The 19,651-nt window shown below is 39.2% G+C and overlaps 1 protein-coding gene across 2 annotated transcripts in view; it reads right to left on the bottom strand.

The window, feature by feature from the left end:
* Positions 1-7,887: 7,887 nt before the first annotated feature.
* The window catches only part of LOC106874573 (medium-chain acyl-CoA ligase ACSF2, mitochondrial), a 13,566-nt gene continuing 1,802 nt past the window's right edge, over positions 7,888-19,651 (bottom strand). Inside the window, exons 1-3 of one of the 2 annotated variants that reach the window (XM_089356819.1) lie at positions 14,304-14,749; positions 11,015-11,211; positions 7,888-9,385 (exon numbers count right to left, since the gene is read on the bottom strand). In XM_089356819.1, coding sequence (XP_089212945.1) covers positions 7,927-9,385; positions 11,015-11,160 — 1,605 coding nt within the window. In that variant the 5' untranslated portion in view covers positions 11,161-11,211; positions 14,304-14,749 and the 3' untranslated portion in view covers positions 7,888-7,926. Of the gene's footprint in view, positions 9,386-11,014; positions 11,212-14,303; positions 14,750-19,651 lie in introns of those variants that run through there. The other variant, XM_014922352.3, reaches the window with a different exon arrangement.

Below are 19,651 nucleotides of genomic sequence, written 5' to 3'. Positions count from 1 at the left end.
TAGTAGTAGTAGTAGTACGTTTTTTTTTAGTGACGAGTTCCTGTTTGTCTTCTGCTCGCTTCATCCTCTCCGCAGTATTTGTCTGCAATATCGGCGATCATTTGGGACCTCCTCCCATCTCAGGACGTCTTGATCGAGTGACATATCCCTCCTACAAACGTCATTGAAACAAAGATGAGATCGTTCTCGTGCTCGTGTGCCGGTGGCCAATTTCCTATGCAGGAGGTCTTTTGGGATCCTCCCATTTGGCACGCGATGTATATGACCGAGCCAACGCAGACGACGCGGCTGAAGCAGGCCGAGAATGCTGAGTATCTTGGTGCGGTTGAGGACTTCGGTGTTGGTAATGTGGTTGGTCCACTTGTTATCCAAGATGCGTCTCAAATTACGAAGGTGGAAGCCGTTGAGACGCCGCTCCTATCTGGAATAGAGACTCCATGTCTCACTACCGTAAAGTAGCGTACTAAGGACGCACGCCGTATAGACAGCAATCTTGGTGTTTGCAGCCAGTTTTCTATTTTCCCAGACTCTCTTTGTGAGCCTGGCAAATGTGGAGGACGCTCATCCAATTCTCCCATTGATCTCAGGGTCCATAGAGAGGTCATCAGTGATGGTAGAGTCGAGGTGGGTGAATTCATGGACTACTTCCAGCTTGTAGCTGTTGATGGTGATGGTGATAGCGATGGTGGAGAGGGGTGCTTGGCACCTTGGCCCAGTACTTTGGTCTTCTTCAGACTGATAGTTAGGCTGAATTCCTGACAAACTTTTGTCCACGATGTGTTGTGTATGTATGTATGTATGTATATATGTATGTATGTATGTATGCATGTATGTATGTATGCATGTATGTATGTATTTATGTGTATGTATGTATGTATGTATATATGTATGTGTATGTGTGTATGTATGTATATGCACATATATGTGTGTATGCCAGGTGAGCTCTTGGGCGCTACTAACATTTAACCCAATACAACCAGTTGCATGGTTGTATAATCGGTGCCTAAACTGGCAACCCCCATCAAACTTGTTTGGTGAGAAGGATAATTGTTCGACACCCTTCAGGACGAAAAATTAAACCTGTCAAAGAGCAGAAAAGCTCATGAGCAGTCAACAGCCAACTGACAATATGTGTACATTTGTATGTATGCATGTTTGTATGCTCGGAGACGTGGAAATACCTGGGTTAGTGTCCAGGCGCGCGGTGCCCCACTGCGAGTGAGAGGACCCTGTGTTGCTGTTACAACATCTCTCTAGGAGAGGGAAACACTGAGAGAAAACCTGTGACACTGTCAATATTCGATGATGTAGACTAGTTCTTCTTTTCGAGTTTATGTTGCTCACGTTCAGAACCTGGGACAGGATTTGTGCAAATCATTCCCCCATTATAAAAAAAAATGCACAGGCATCGCTTGAAAAGAGGTAAGACTTATCAAAAAGTGGCTGGTCGTAGCATTCGCATGTATGGATCTTTCGATCAGGCGTTGGCAATACTCGAACACGAGTTTGCAGCCGTCATGATCAGCTATACCCGATTTATCAATATCTCACCGTGTCACAGCTTTGCGATGTTCCTCTACCCTTATTTTGAGGGGGCGACATGTTTCGCCTTTGTATAACCTACCACAGCTGCATGGGATGGAGTACACGCAGTTTTTTGGTCATATTCTCTTCTATTGGTGGCTTTATCTGAAGGAGATATTTGCGAAGTGTTGTATTACTTTTGAATACTGTCCTGATGTCATATGGGTTGCATATCTTTTGTATCTTTTCGGAGAGGCCTTTCACATAGGGTAGACAGACTGTAGACAGTTTATTGGTTTCATCCTCTCTTTTCTTCATAATTGGAGTGGAGAGTATGCTTTTGGGGTAGTTGTTGCTTAACAGATTGTTACTGAGCTTCATCATTTCTTCGTGGTGGGTATCACGATCGCTACTTATATTCATTGCTCGATGTTTTAGGCACTGAGCAATCCCTCTCTTTACACTGTATGGATGGTGGGAATTGAAGTTGAGATATCGTCCAGTGAAGGTCAGCTTGCGGTGTACGGATGTCCTGAATCCATTCTTGGTGCGTGTTATTAATACGTCCAGGAATGCCAGCTGATTGTCTTTTTCTTTTTCCATTGTGAACTGTATGGATGGCTTTATTGAGTTCACATGATCTAACAGCTACTATTCTTGTTGAAGAAACACACACGCAAATATTTACATATCTGTGTGTGTGTGTGTGTGTGTGTGTTATTTTTTATCTTTTATTTGTTTCAGTCATTAGACTGCGGCCATGCTGGGGCATCACCTTGGAGATTATATTTTTTAAAGCCTGGTATTTATTCTATTGGTCTCTTTTGTCGAACCGCTACGTTATGGGGACGTAAACACACCAGCACCGGTTGTCAAGCGGTGAGGTGGGGGACAAAGACAGATACGAAGGCACACAAGTGAAATATATAATCCACTCACAAAGCTTTGGTCGGCCCGAGGAAAAGCAGAAGATACTGGCCAAGGTGCAACGTAATAGAACTGAACTCGAATCCATGGGGTTGTGAAGCAACCTTCTTACCACGTAGCCACGCCTGCGTCTGTCTTTAGAACATAGCCACTAACATTTATAATTGCTTATAACTGTTAGAAATCTACAGTCTTGATAATATATATAATCCAGGGAAGTGAAACCGGAGTTACCCATCGGAAGAATTTCAGCGAGGTTGCTAATACTTAGCAATTTTTGTCGCTTGATACTAGTTGAAGCGGTTAGCCGTAACCTGGAATATACCTGAGAGCTACCACGGTAGACGCCTGGATAATTTTATCCCTATACACACTTATATCATATATATATATATATATATATATATATATGCATGTATGTATATCGATGGCCAGATAACTGAAGAGATGGCGACGTGGGTTTCCGCCCAGACATCCGAAACTCGGAGTTTTATCATTATGGCTACCGAATAATTGTCACATATTATTTACACACACACACACACACACACACACACACACACACACACACGTATATATATATATATATATGGCAAATGAATGACGGGAGATGGAATATACGAGAATTTATTGTTAATCACGACAATTGTTTCGACACATCTACCATGGATCCCCTATAGGTGGGACACTCAACAACTGGTGTATATATATATATATATATATATTTCTTTTTTGTGCTTTGTTTGCAAGATTCCTTAAGTGAATTCGTGTGTTGAAGCATATTTTGTTGTGTCTGGGGAGAATAATCCTGTCTTAATGTCTAATTAATTAACACAATCACCTGTTCGATTTCTACTCATTTACTTATTCTTTTTTTCGAAAATTTTCATAGCTTCTTACAACCTCTTCAATAGTTGTTGACTTTGCCTGTAATCGGAACTGCGTTCTTTTTGTTTGGTTGTGCGAATGTGTGTGCATCAGCGTGCATGTGTATACACATATGTATGTATGTATGTATGTGTATGTATGCATGTGTATACGTTTGTATGTATGTATGTATTCTGCATATTCATGTGTTTGTGTTTGTGTGTGTACTTGTCTGTCCATATTACCTATGTACCTATCTACTATTTACCTATCTGTTTATCTACATATCCATTTGTCTACCTGCCTATGTATCAATATCCAGGTGGAGGAGATGTTCTCCTGGGGCTAAAAGCTACAGTAGCATTCACCCTTAGGGTTTAGCCGCATTTAAGTGGCAAATATACTTCACGTCGCCGTGCTGCTGCTGTTTATACCTCGTTCAGAGATTATATATATGTATATATATATTCGCCTACATAACAGCCTACTAACAAATCTGCCTGTGTATGTATATACTGTGGGTATTGGGGTACCACTACCTTCTACGTGTATTTCCTACTTCGTACGGGGAGACGTTTCATTTATGAGGACGTACTCCTGTATGTGTCTGAGTGAATGTGTCCTTCGGGTTCTTCGATAAAATGCGGATGTAAGTCAGTCCAATATGGTTTCTGGAATGTTGGTAGAGTATGGGGGACCATTTTTGCTGTCATGTTGTCTCAAATGTTCATTTAATCTCTCCGTAATGCTTCTAAAAATCTCATCAATGTATGTCATGTTCTTGTCTTTACAAGCATACTCTGTGCACCTTATACAATGGTGAGACATCTAGAAGCACCTGCTGTTGAGGAATTCTTTGACCAATAGGATGAGAAATATTCATCACTAGCGGGATCTACAGAAAGCAAAGGACAAAGACAGGCGAGAGAACAAGCCACCCGGGAAGCATGGAAAAGTCTTTGACGTTTCGAGCTTACACTTTTCGACAGAAAGGGATGAGAGTTAAAAAAGTGGAGAGACAAAAAAAGACGGAGAGAGGAAAAAAGCTTGTTGGGATTGATGGTTTAACATAATGAAGTGACCCTTAGAAAGAGGCTGAGTAGAGAGGAGATGATAAGGGTGACTCGGCTGAACTGGGATGCACAAGCACGTGTGTGTATGTAAGAATGCTGTTATATGGACTGTTAGATATGTAATTCGTCTGACGTTCCGTGTGTCACTGTGGTTCGTCTGAGTTCATTGTTTCATTGTTGTTGTCTTGTGTGACTGTCGTAGTAAAATGTCATTGATATATGTATGGCGGACATGACTTTTGTTTATTCATAACGAACATTGGGTGAGTGCGTTCTTTGTATATAATTGAATAATAAATGTAATAATTAAATTTGTATAACTCGTTGTGTTATCTCTGCGAGTCTTCCGAGGGAAATACAACAAATGCTGTATAAGAGTGTGTGTGGATGGTGGTGAGCGAGTATGAATGTATGTGTTGATAAGCTTAAAATTTTGTGAATCTGTGTATGCGCATGGTCGTGTGTATGTGTGTGTGTGTGCATAAGGAAATCAGTGCGTGCATTGTGTGGAGTTGTGTGTATTCCGTGTATTCATGTACCAGTGTATGTATGGATGTGCGTATATGCGTGTGAAGCTGTGTATAGTACGCATGTGTGAGGCTATCAGGTGTGTGAGCATATCAAATGTCTGTATGTGCGTGTACAATCACTTATATGTTGCAATTAATGTGTACTTGCTCGTGTAGTGTGTACTCATGTGTGTGTGTTTGTACACGAAGTTTTTGTTCCTTATGAGTGTGTGTGTGTGTGTGTGTGTGTGTGTGTGTGTGTGTATGTATGTGTGTGTGTTTGTGTGCGTGACCCTAAACCATGCGTGTGTATTGTGTATTTTTATGCACAAAAGTTGTGTGTTTATGCATGTTGTGTGCATGTTCATATTGTCTGTTTCTACGTGTTGTGTGCGTGTGTATTGAGTGTATTCACATGAGTGAATATTGAGTGTTGTGGAGGTTTTCATGGAGGTGAGATGTGGGATAAGGGTGGTGAGAGTTAATGGTTGGGAGATATCGCTTACTAGTGTGTGTGGAGTGGGGAGGTATATGTTAGTACATGTGTGTGTGAGGGTGTGCCTAATGGTGTGTGGTGAGGATACTGAGTTAGGTGGTGTAGAGGTGTGGGGTGGAAGAAGGAAAGCAATTAAAGGTGGGAGATGTGTGTGAATGTGTGTAGGGTTGGTTTTAGATAAAGAGAGATAACGAATTGAAACCAAAGGGAGCATAGGAATGAAGAGAGAAAATCATTTCGTGCTCACGGCGGAGGCGGGAGTCCAGGTGGCCTCTGTGCAAAGACAGATCTACACAAACAGATGTAGCAAATGGCCGGTTGAGTGGAAGTACAGGACTGCAGTATATAATGATTTAATATCGAGGGTGAACAGGAGTCGTGGGGAACTAGGAGAGGAAGAGAAAGAATTAAATAAACGGAGAGCATGTTTGGTATTTTGAATATGTGGAGAGAGGGAAGTCGCTAGGGGTGTGATGCGAGGACAAGATCGATGTACTTGGAGATGAGTGAGGCGAGGCAGCTGCGGGCGAAAACCATGGGGCGTATGGATCTTTGGAAAGAAGTAAATAGTGGGTGGGTACGGACAATGAAGTTGGGGACGATGGGAGGTATACAGTAGGAGGAAATGAGGTCCGGAACTGTGGATGATACAATCCATTGAGAGTATGAAGTGGAGCAAGGACAATAGACATGGAACTGGGGCGTGAAGCTAGGACGATAGAAGGAGGTGTCTTGAAGTTGGCAAAGCGCATCAGCCCGACAGCGTTCTGCATGTCATACCGCCACAGCTCTAACATTGTCGGCCGGTTTGATGATGATGTCTTGACGGCGTCGGAGACATTGAAGGGCCGAGGGTTCGGTCCGGGAGATGTCGAAATATCGGGGACGCCTGCGAAAGTTGAACCCGTCCACAACACGTTGACTGACACTAGCAAATTGATCAACTGCCTGAAACCGAATGGGAGGGAGCTGGCGTCCAGTGAGATGGTCGGCAGCCCAGGTCAGTGAAGCAGTCTTCTTCATTAGATGCAGATGGAGTATTGTGGCGCACGAACTGTTAGACATCAGCACGGGTCCGAAACTCGTAACTAAACAGAATGAGAGATATGAAACGGAGATCCCCTACTAAGGAGAGGGGGAGAGCTAGAGAAATGCTAGTAACAAAGTAAAGTGGAGTGGTTTGGGTAGAGGAAGGGGAGTAAGGTGGGATAGGGGTGATGGAGACAGTAGAAGGCTGGGAGGAGAAAGAGAGGAGGAAGTGATATGTGAGAAGGTGGAACAGTAGCGAGGTTGGCGTGAAGGGGAAAGGGTTAGGAAGTGCGAAAGAAGGAGTGGGTTAGGGTTAGGGTTAGGGTTAGGGTTAGGGAAAGGGTTAGGAAGTGGGAAGGAAGGAGTGGGTGTAGTGGCATCGGGCAGAACAGGATGAAGGCGTGAGTGGAGTTTATGGTGTTTAGTGCGAGCAAGAGAGTCGTGGAGAACACGGTTGAAATGGAACATGAAATGTAGGATGGAGTGAGCAACGAAGGGGGGTGTAAGAGGAGAAAAAGATGGAGTAAGCAAGGGGGAGGAGGCGGTTGAGGGTATGTATTTTGGAGAGATTAGAACTGATGGTGGCACGCATGATTGGGCAGGACGTGGGAGAGAGGATGGATAAGAGTGGGGAGTAAGGTGGAAATGGAGGCGGAAACGTTTGGGGATGAGGTTGTGATGAAGGCGGCGACTGAGGAAGGAAAGTGACTGAAGAGTCAAGTTTTTTCTGAAAGTGAATGGGGAAACGTTGAGAGAAGATTGGAGGCAACGGAAAGTAAGCGAGATGAGATAATGTTTGAGAGGGTGGCGTAGGTGGAGGAAAATGGATTTGTGATTAGGCATACTGGAATGAGGAATAGGAGATAAAGATAAAAAGGAGTTATTACCGTACGAAGTTCAAATTTTCCAAAAGTCCGACAAGTCGTGGTAGTGCGATATACATCATTAGTGCGATATACATCATCGAAGGTGCATAGTAAGATCCATGGTGGTAGAGTTAGAAAATGTACAAACTCCCAATTATAATCCAGGTGGGGTGATTGTTAGGTGGATGAGGAGAGATACCTAAGGTTCGAGAATAAGTTAGGAGAGATGAGGGCCCATGAGAGGAGGAAGTTTAGCCAGGTAGGATCAAACTGGGGTAAGCACGTGAGATTATGTAATACATGGTTCAAATGTACAGAAAACAAAAGACAAAGACAGGTGACAGAACAACACGCAGGTGTATTAGTTTAACGCTTAGAAAAAATGGAAAAGTCTTTCACATTTCTGGCCTGTATGTATGTATGTATGTATGTATGTATGTATGTATATTTGTATGTGCATATATGCATGTATGAATGTATGTATGTACGTATGTAAGCATATACACATAAATGTATATATTTAACGAAGTATGTCACCTTTATTTAGAAGGAAACCTTAACACATATATGTTAAACAGCGAAAACCAAAATGCTCGTTTGTTCATCTTGATAATTTAATTCAATTATTACATTTTTTAAATTTTCTTAAGAGCCAAACTTGTTATAGTCTTTTTGTCAAACTTACCACTAGCCAAAAGTGGAAATGAAGGAAAATATAAAATATAATCAGGATGCATCGATACACAATCAAAGTTATCTGGATGCGGCATTGTTTCCGTACAAAACTTTTTCAATTCTTCTTCATTGAACTCTTGATTTGGTCGAAGGGTAACACAAGCACACACACGTTCTCCAACCGCCTGATCTGGGATTGGTACGACAACCACAGCATCTACACTCGGATGACGTCCGACGTAATCTTCAATAAGTTTAATAGATAACTTTACTGTACACTTCTTAATAAAATCTGTGCTTCTTCCAACCATTATGAGATCACCATCTTCAGTTAAGTAACAAATATCTGATGTTGGATACCAACCATTTTCTAAACATGAAGTACCATCCAGATGTGTTTTTGCTACCCATTTACTTCGAAAATACAAATAGCCTGTCTTTCCAATATCTACAACCCTCTTCTCCTCGTCAACAATTTTGATTTCCGTACCTTCAACTGGCCGACCCAACATTCCTTGTCGATGTTCCGAAATGTTTTCTTTCGTAAAAAGTTTGTAAGATACGAAGACAGATTCAGTACTTCCATAAGCAACTAAGAAATAATCTGCAATCTTCAAAGCATGTTCTATTGTATCCCGGGTAATCATGTCTCCACCTGATATTATTATATCGACACGGAAATCACGGTTACTAAGTCGCTTCATATCTTGTGGTGCAACACTAACCATGTTGCATTTTTCTCTCTGCAATATGTTTATAACAAAATCGAGATTCTTCGGATCATTCAGCATTTCTACGTCTCCACTGACATGCAATGATCCTCTGGTTAGCACAGTCCTCGGATATCCTCCAATATATCCCATTGGACGACTATTATATATGATAAAGCGAGAACTCTCATTATGATCTGAATCAGGTAAGTTCAAGTATTCAAAATGGCTGTGACAGATACTTTTGGGCACACCTGTGCTTCCGGAAGTCTGATTGATTGATGCAATATCCTCTGGGTCAATGTAAGGAAATTCAACTGCGACATCTTCACTTATTTCTGCCATCAATTTAGCAGCAGATAAAGCATTGGCTGGTCCGTGTGTATTGGACACATTAATGGCAAACCTCAAATCAGGACACGCTTCGCTAGATACTTTTCCATTATCATTTATTTGTGCAATAGTTAAGAAATTGTCCCAAATAGATTTGGATCCAAATACAACAGCACTACATCCTTTTATAATAGATTTCATATCTGCTAATCCAAACATTAATCTCATAGAATAAGCTCCCGTCATCATGATTCCAATATCGTAGCTCATCCATTCCACACAGTTAGGAACACAAAATGCAATTGTGTCTCCTTTTTTAATGCCTAGTTTCATCAAAGCCTTTGCGAACTTCACCGCTCCATCGTACACCTCTTTCCTGTAAAGAAAAGCAGCATATTTAACATATATGCTACTAAATACATAGTTTCATAATAGAGTAGATTATATATATTTAATATTTCTATATTCCCTTGAAAGAACGCAGAGCATTTTGTTGATAATTGACTGAACTAACAAGCAAAACTACCCAGAAATTGATGCAGATATCCTCAATCCGGAGACTTCCCCCAATGTATGCACAAGAGCGGACTCTGCTACAGACATCTAAGATGCCAGATGGTGACACCAGTTGCAGGATTAAATCTACGGCCAAGTAGAGTGTTTCGAGATACGAATCTGGAACGCGAAAATATATTTACAGAACAAATCTTGCAAGATATCTGAGCCAACATTTTCCCAATTCTACCAGTCTTCTACCAGAGACTGAAACTTTTTATTAATCTTGGAAGGATGACAATCAACTCAATCGGATTTGAATTCAGAAACAGAAAGTAGCAACAAATACCACGTGGCATTGTTTCCGATGCTTCAACTACTCTACCAGTAAGCCTCCTATATAAACGATGTATATCGATTTCAGTTTCTGATAGACCATAGCTTAAGTACACCAAACATTTAAGATGAGTGACAGAGGAGAATACGTCACTCGAGTATGGATGTTTATGCTTCTACACACAAGAAAATATATTGGCATACAAACACAGGTACAATGAACGTTGCACGTCACCTGTTCTGTCATACATTGTCTGATCAATAAGTATCCAAACCATTGCCATAGTAATGAAGCTAAAAAACGCAGAGTAAAGCTACTTGGCACAGATTGACCTTGGACTCTGCTCTGTAGGTACACTAAGTTTTAACATTCTAGCTCAGTTCTGCTGTTTACAACAGTGCCTGGAAGGAAGGTGTAGTGTGTGATCGTCGCATTGACCATGATAGAGAAAGTTGAGCAGAGAATCGGCATCAAGTTTTGCCAAGAGCTTGGTGAAACCTGCTCAAAGGCCTACGCAAAGTTTTGAAAAAGTTTTCATCGTTCTCGACACAGTCAAAGAGATCTTGTGCAACTGAAACCCGATTGTCTTTTTGGTCTGCTGAAAACAGTCTTGGCACAAACTTGGGAGACACGCATCTCATACCCAAATCTTCAGTGATAACGGACTAAACTGAACCGTAACTAATCTATACATTCTCCGTTAACTCACGAATGGTAATTCGACGATTTCCCCTCAGAGCTTCACGCACATTTGCGATATTTTTCTCAGTTCTGCTGGTTTCCCAGAACGTTCGTCAATATCGACATTTTTCGGCCATCTTGGAAACGTCTGAACCACTCGTACATTTGTGTGTGGCTCATACACTCCTTTCCATACACTTTTTGGAACTTTGTGTAGACCTCTGAGCAGGTATCGCCATAGCAGCTTTCTCTGTCATGGTCAATGCGACTATTACACACTACACACCTTCCTACCAAGCACTGCTGAAAACAGCGGAGGTGAACTAGAACGTTAAAACTTAGTGCGCATGCACAGCAGAGTTCAAGGTCAATTTTCCAAGCGGCTTCATTCTGCATGCTTTACCGTTGTTACTATGGCAATAGTCTGGATACTTATTGATCAAACTTTGTATTTTGGGTTCAAATATTTAATTCACTTTCGCATATACTTACATGGTTATTTGGTGTCTTTGGAATTCTGCATCGTAGCAAACGATTGTCACTCTGCCTGGATATTCTTCAGCTCTCTTACGCAATCTTTCAGGGATCGTCTCATACGAAATTTGCGAATTCTCTTTTGTATGAAGGTAACTTGACATTTTGAAAAACCACAAACTTCACGTTTCGTATTCCTATCAAATGGCGTTGTTCTAAAACCAGACATGAAAAAAAAAAAAGAAAACAGGAACTATTAATACGAACCATTTTAAGCAACCATAAAATTTATGATTTTCTTAATTTCTAAACAATCAGAAACAAATCATAAATTTAAGCGTCAGTAAGAAAACATTTGATTTTCCTCATTATGGTCATATCATCGTAATGAGGATGCAACGTACATTTCTTATTACATAGGAGCAAATTTTGGCGAATGGGAAGCACGGAAAATCATTGAAATTCGCTCCTTCCTCTCATTGTATAAAGCTAATATTTATTTTTTCGGAAACAAGGTGAAATTTTAATTCATTTCCAGCAGGATTTGTCCTGAATTTTATTTTTGCATGTGTATCGTGAAATATGTATATCTAAGTCCTGGGAGAAAATACCAAAGAATACCATCCGCATGAAACATAGCATATTTGAAGAAACCGGGGTCTATCGTACTTAATGTATTGGATGTATATATATATATATATATATATATATGCGAGTGTGTATTTGTGTGTGTGTGTGTGTGTGTGTGTGTGTGTGTGTGTGTGTCTACAACCTTGCTTGTGTTTACGCCCCCGTAACTTAGCGGTTCGGCAAAAGAGACCGATAGAATAAGTACAAGGCTTACAAAGAATAAGTTCTCAGGTCGATTTGCTCGACTAAAGAATAGAAGGACTGTTTATAGTATTTTCAAACTTCAATTATTCAAATTAGTTTTGTAAATATGGGTTTTTACTCAATAAACTTGCGCATTTTTCAAATGTTTCTTTGCAATTATATTGCTGTAAGTTTTATTTCAATAAAACATCTTCAACTATCTCTGCAACTAACTTTTCGCGGACATTTATTTGCATGGTACTCTCGTTCTATAGGAATTCTAAGTGTATCAGTCAGGGCCGTTTAGATGTCACAAAAGAAAGAATTTTAACATCAAAATATGCTGTAACGATTCGGTTAAGTTATTTTTGAAAGCCGGTTCGTAATAAAACAAAGAACCGGACCGTTACATGTATCAATGGCATACAAATCCATTAAGTAAACTTTAGAGGATATTCAGTTTAATATTAATATTTTTCAAAAATCTAGCGGATCAATTTGCGTTCTAATAGGGAACACTGAGTCTTTGTCTGAGCCACATAAAAAGTGACCAAAATGTTAATATTTATGATAGCTCTGTATGAGCCACTACTTAGGAAGTTGGCTCCAAAATGAAGGAATACATGGTCTGTGAATAGGTAAATTTTTATCTATTTCGGTTGATCGGGAAACGCTTTTTTACTTTCAAAATAAAAACTGTAAATTCTACCTTCAAACACACGTGTGTGTGTGTGTGTGTGTGTGAGTCGATTTGTGTGTCGGTGTGGGTGTGTGTGTGTAAGTCGATTTGTGTGTGGGTGTGTGACTGTGTGGGTGTGTGACTGTGAGTGAGAGTGTGTGTGGATGTGTGTATGTGTATGTGAGAGAGTCGGTGTGTGTGTGAGAGAGTCGGTGTGTGTGTGGATGCGTAAGTGTTTGTGTGTGTGTGCAGTAGGTTACCCGTTCGTGCGTGTGCTGTCTTCATATACTATGATGTTATACCCGATTACATTTACTATTGGTCATTCATTTTGTCTGATTTTTATGCGTATATTTCGTTATTAATCGTTAATGTGCATACATGCTACATGTGTGTGTGCGTGTATGTGTGTGTGCGTGTGTGCGTAAATGTTTCGAGTTGTTACTTAACAAGTTGTAACGCAGATATCTAACCATTTTCTTTAGTTTTACAAACGGAATTTGTCCCTATATATTTATATATATATATATATATATATATATATATATATATATATATATATATATATATAAACAAATAGTAAATGAGTATATGCATATATACGTACAGGTATGTGCATACCGACATCCACCTGTATGTATAGGTGCATATCTGGGTACAGGACATTGCAAACAAAACGTAGGCGAGAAAACACACAAGCCACACAGAGAACATTCTCCTTCATCAGCTACCCCCGCTTTAACACCGGCGTTTCGAAGAGCTGGGTAGATCGTTAAAACGGCTCTTCCCATGGACCGCAAATTAAATTTGTATGCACAAATTAAACCTTGCCATGGAGGAATGTAGTGGCGGACAAAAAACAAGACAGGAAAACAAACAGAAAAGGATACTGAACTACCAAAGAGAAAACAGAAAACAGTAAACAGAAAGGAGAAATGAGATAACATACTTGTACAAGTATCTAAGGAGGGGAGAAGTAATTTTAAAAAAATAACACAATGATAAAAACGAAATAAATGCTTCAATAATACTTAAACAAATGCGATATGCTTCGACTACAGAAAAAAAGAAATAATAGAGTAGGATAAAATCGTATTCCGATGTGTTCTTAGAAGCATGACGTCTTCACAATATAAAAAGTATGTATTTGGACGTTCCTCTGCTATGAAGTAGTAAGGACATAATTTGAACTACAGATAAAGCATTTGTGTCATTCAGATAGGCTGTAAAATATAGTATGTATGATAAATTATGTGTGAGTATATATATATATATATATATATGGAGAGAGAGAGAGAGAGAGAGAGAGAGAGAGAGAGAGAGAGACAGACAGACAAAGATAGAGGGAAAGAGGGGAAGATGTAATAATACTAGCAATGTTCATATATTGTCCCTCCCTAAAATTTCAAACCTTATGCCTTTAGTAGAACGGATCATTGTTATTATTATTATTATTATTGTTGTTGTTGTTGTTGTTGTTGTTGTTGTTGTTGTTGTTGTTGTTGTTGTTGTTGTTGTTGTTGTTGTTGTTGTTATTATTATTATTATTATTATTATTATTATTATTATTATTATTATTCAGTAGTCTTATTTTTCATTTGTCAGCCTCCTTTAAAGCTTGAAAACTTCAACAAATTGCAACCGGGCAAGAAAAGAAAAATTGCAAGGGAAAATACAGCAAAATTTTTCAAAATTTGTGAAAAGGTATTTGTGAGGGCATATAAGAGCGGAAAACAGAGTTAGGAAGATGGCATAGGAAAAATGCTATACTTGGTAAAAAGTAGAAAAGGCGTATACATGAGACACATGAAATACCTGAAAATAAGATTAGCTGACAGCGAACCCAAGAGAACGGAAGAACTAATGGAATGGTTATATGACACTTTTCAGGTACCGACGCCATTACAGGTGATTGGACCCAGGTGCACACGCGTAAGAAAACAAAATGTGTGGACGTCCTGGAAGTGGATGCTAAACGGAAAAATTATTAAATGTGTAACTAAGAAAAAAAAACTGAAAGAAGGGAGGTGGGGCGATATTAAAAGTATTGTCATTAAAAGAAATAAAATGACACTTCCTAAGAAAAAAACTTAAAAGGAGAGATGTGGCGATAACAGTACTAATGGTACACCCCTCCCACGTGACGAGAGGTATATGCTAGTCACTATAGATAAGGTGGCGTCGGTCAATAGAAGGGGAGAGTAGGAAGGAGACGTTCTTAGATAGTTGTGTCTTTAATGGTCTAACAACTATACTGTTATGCCGAAGTGGGCGTTATAACAATTCGACATTTTAAGGATTACAGCAAACACATCATTACCAGCATCACCGCCACCACCCACAACCACCCACAACCACCACCACCACCCACTACCAACACCAACTATCACCATCTACCCACCTACATAACACCATCCACTATCACCATCACCTACCGTCACCACCATCTCCACTAGCAGTAACAAATACAAAGTACAGTAACAAATATAAAGTACAGTAACAAATATAAAGTACACAACTGCACTCAAAAATACAGAAGAAGATAATACCAGACTTTGTGCTAGTCGGGAAAAAAATTAAAATCTAATGGCTGGAAGGAGGGGACATAGAAAGTGGGGGGAGAGCCTTTAACCCAAATCAAGATCTCAGTCCCTTATGACCTCCGAATGGTTAGGCTCCCTTAAAAACTTATAATGAAAGAAAGGTTCCCTTATGAGGCAGGGTCTGCCTAGGTCAAAGCCACCACTAGGCTTTTGAAAGACTTTTCCGTGGAACCCCCAAACAAACATGGAAGCGGACGCTCCTGTTTGCTTTGCAGTATAATCGCTAGGTAGGTGACTCTTTTTCTTTCTCTAGAATCTAGAATTCCCTTCTTGCGTACATGTGGAAAACTTCAAATTGTTTGTTGGTTTTTTAGTTAATTAATTTGTTTGTTTCTTTGTTTTGTTTTGTTTTCAGGGAGAAAAATGCCGTTAACATGTAACAGCTAAAAAAGTAAATTTTGGAAGCCTATACTTAAAAAGAACTAGAGGAGCTTACGATTTATAGATCGTAAAATTTATTCACGGTAAAAAGAAGTTGTAGGTTTTACGAAGTTGAAAGAAAGCATTCACGTCAGACTTAATTAATTTTCCTTTGTCATATCTTCGCTTGAGTGTCAAAAATACCAAACCAGAATGTTGTATTATACAAAATCAGATTAATAACACGCAAAAGTGTATGCATATACCTAATATTGACATGTGTGCTTAAAGGTTTTCCATGCATATGTAAACATCACAAGGTTTGGTCTAGTCTATTATTAGTAGTGGGGAAGGTAACAGCAGAGAACCGAGAAGTAGCGCAGGGGATGCAACTGCCACAACCTCTATCCCGACAGGCCCGGGCCGAGAAATATCAGTATGGATACCCTCGACAGTAGCCAGAATATAAATGATAGTAGACCGATAGATATACAAACCGGGAGTATATCTAATACGAGCGCCACTAATATAGATAAAAATAAAAAAGATGTACATATTTGTAATTATGGAAAAATAAAATCTGTCCTTTAGATACACAAAGTTTGAGGAAGAACTTAATATATCGATGTAAGATTACATCGGAGGAAAATTCTTACATCTCTATAGGTAGTGGGATCTCGACAGCTTTAAATCGAGACTGGCAAACACATAAGTCGTTTAAGGATAGAAATAAGATGAACAGGACAAGCTTGAGCAAGTTCGTCTGGTAGCTTAAGACAAACGCAAGTTAGAATAGGATAAAATTAGTACAGGTACACTATACAGAACAGGGGAAAAGTTATGTGATTTGTGCACAGAAGAAATGTACCAGATTTTTACATCGAAATACCAATTGCTTAACAACAGGCTAGAACAGGCCTTGAGATGTTTACACATGCAGGGAAAAATCTTTCAGCATTTTCATGCTGGTACCGGGTAAACTGATATCCTATACACAAGGGGGAAATGCGGAATGGAGATATATGTCGAGACATTATCAACAAAATATCATGAATATCACTAGCTGGAATATCTTCCTTCCTCTCTCTCTCTCTCTCTCTCTCTCTCTCTCTCTCTCTCTCTCTCTCTCTCTCTCTCTCTCTTATAAATCATAGCAGCATATACACGTATAGAAACTTATTAATGACCTAATATTTGAGTAGAAAGTGCACAATCGCTAAATGTATTGACAGAACTCCGTCGATGTAGCTGTTAAACATTAGTTCTATTCAATCTCCTTTCACACTGGTAAAAAGCCTGTTAAAATGTGCAAATATGCTTTGACCTAATTCAACATAGATTAAACTCCAAATTTCTGCACTGCGCTGCTGTTAAATTGAGGTCACTCTAAAAAATAAACTTTATAGGTCATCCTAAGAATAAATTTTATAGCCATATCAGATTTCAACCTCCTATCACTTTCTTTGGTATCTTAAACTAGCCACAAATAAAGAAATTAACTCAGTTCGCTTCGAACCACGTTTGTTGAAGACCCTAAATGAAGGTGCACAGAAGAATTTGCTGAGTTGTATGTGCAACTGCACATCATGATATGTGCAGCAGAAAAACGTGTCGATCATTGTAACCAAATAATTATGCTGTATGACCAACTATAAAATTAAAAGAAAAAAATTGATGATGCACCAGTCTCCGTATTCTTTATAATTGCTTGAAATCTACATTCTTGATAGTATTCATAATCCAGGGAAGCATACCTGGAGTTACTCGTCAGATGAATTACAGCGAAGTTGCTAACACCAAGCGACTATTGACACTTATTGTAACTTGATGAGGTTAGCGGTAATCTGAAATATATCTGAAAGCTACCTCGATACCTGCCTGCATAATTTTATCCTTATACATTCCACTCACATTGTGTATGTGTGTGTGTGTGTGTGTATGCGCTTGTCTGTGTGTGTGTATGTGTGTATGTATACACATTTGCTTTTATTTTGTTATTGGTTTTAGTCATCCGACTGCAGCGGTACTGAACTACCACCTTCATGATTTTAGTCGTTCGCAATGCTACCAATAAGGATTTCCAGCTAATGCTCCTTATTGTATATGGCATTGCAAAGTCTATGATCTCATGGTGTTTGTTTATTTTCTCCTCTGGGTTCATTTCTGGTTTCCTTGCTTCAGTAGTATGTTCCGTCTTTATGGAAAAGTCCCAAGAGATTCTATTGTGCTTCCTCCTCTCTTTGAATTTTCCTAATGTTTCAGTAAATTTGGGGGCATCTCTAGCTGCCATTAGTATTCTTTCTTTACTTCGCACAACATAATTTTTCAACCCCAATATTGTGGTATTAACCTTGACTTCTACCTCTAGCAATCCTCTGTCTCCTTCCTTTTTTTTTTTTTTTCTTGGTAGGTAGAGTCTATCGGTATAATTTGTAGGGTGGTGTATGTTTTGCATTGTGAGCAGCATTTTAGTTCTCAATCCAAGTTCTGTAGCACGGCTTTTATCCATTTCAGAAAGGGAGCAAAGTATCTCAATACCGGCAAGCGCGTGTATTTTTTACTTTAATAATATTCCCTCTATTTAATTTTGTTTCGATCATCTTCCTATTTCCCCTCTTGTATTCTTTAGAAGTTTTCTTTATTATTTCTCCTTCCATTATTTTATCGCCTTGAAATACTCCAAAGCATCTTTAGCCCACATTATTCCACAGTGAACTAATAATGCTGTCTTGTGGTAAGTATTACGCCATCAGAGATTATCTTCCACCCTCTCATCATAATCAGCACTGCACACTTATTTACTCCATGCTGCATTCCAATATCCTAGCTGAATACACTTACTGTTTGAATCAGACAATTCGGTTCTTTTTCGTTTTTGCATATACTTTGAGGTCATCCATGTAAGTAAAGTAAGTGATTTATCTTCACCTTAGTAAACCCATAGGTAGGCCTGTATTTTTTCAGTATACTTGTCACAGCGATTAACACAATGACGAAGGGTAGCGGAAAGAAGGAGTCTCACAGGAAAATGCTCCTACGTGATTTCACGTTTCTCGGCGACTCATTTGCACATATCAGTTCTATTCCCACACTCCTATTGCTATTTATCTTCTCATTGACTCTGAACGTCTTCAAGTACTCAGAGATCCAGCAGTGTGTAACGCTGTTGTAAGCCTTCCTGTAATCAATCCGGCCAAGAGCTACATCTTCCTTTCTTATGTGTACCTCATTTAATATCTTACTATTTATATGCAGCAGATTGACAGTCTCCTTTGACTTCTTTCTGAATTCTTTTTGCTCCTCCGGCAATAAATTCTCCCTTTCCAGAAAATTGTTTACTTCATCTGCTATGAGGCCATTTAATAACATCCAGTTTGATGGTAAACATACAACAGGTCTATAATTACTGATTTCCTCTTCTTTTTTTTGTCCTGTATCAGCACTATCCTTCCTTTTATCATTCATGTTTCGCATTCCATTTTCTATGCAGTAAAAACAGTTATATATGGTTGTTTACTCGTGGAAGATTTTTTTTAGCCAGAATCACTGAACACTATCTGGTCAGGGGATTTTACAGTTTGGTATTTTCTTTATCACCTATTTCACTTCTTTGTTTGTAATTGTTATGTTATTGTTTCTCTTTCAAATTCGCGCAACCAGTCTCCGGTTATTTTATGTTAGACTTCTTTTGCTCCAGATTTCTCCTCAGAACGTCCTTGCCGTTTCAGCAAATGCTCTTCTTCTGATGCTCTTCTTCTGATGCTCTTCTTCCTTGTTCAGTTGTTTACACAATTTTAGAATTTTCCTTCGTCGTTCCTGAAGAGTCTATTTCACTGAAAATTATTTGTTCTTTGTTGGTATTCGTATTGTTTCGTTTTTTACCTGACACTATTATTGTTGTTGTTGTCGTCGTTGTTGTTATTTCATATACGCACAACAGATTAGACTTTCGGAAAAGAAAGATCCCTAACATCGGTCTACAACAAGTAACCTTAGAAGTCAAAAACTCTCCCAAGTATTCCAGTTATTCCTAATAACACTATTTTCTGCAGCTGTACTGAACTAGGTTTTATGCCTGTTTCTTCTATCCATCTGTTCAAATCTTTAGGGATAGTTCTTAATGCACCTATAACTACTGGGATACATTTTACCCGTACTTTTCATAGTCTCTGTAATCCAGTGGCTAGGTCCTGGTACTTT

This window comes from Octopus bimaculoides, chromosome 8 (genome assembly GCF_046866305.1).
Source record: "Octopus bimaculoides isolate indiv1 chromosome 8, ASM4686630v1, whole genome shotgun sequence".
NCBI lineage: Eukaryota > Metazoa > Mollusca > Cephalopoda > Octopoda > Octopodidae > Octopus > Octopus bimaculoides.
This window is presented reverse-complemented; position numbering and strand designations above follow the sequence as displayed.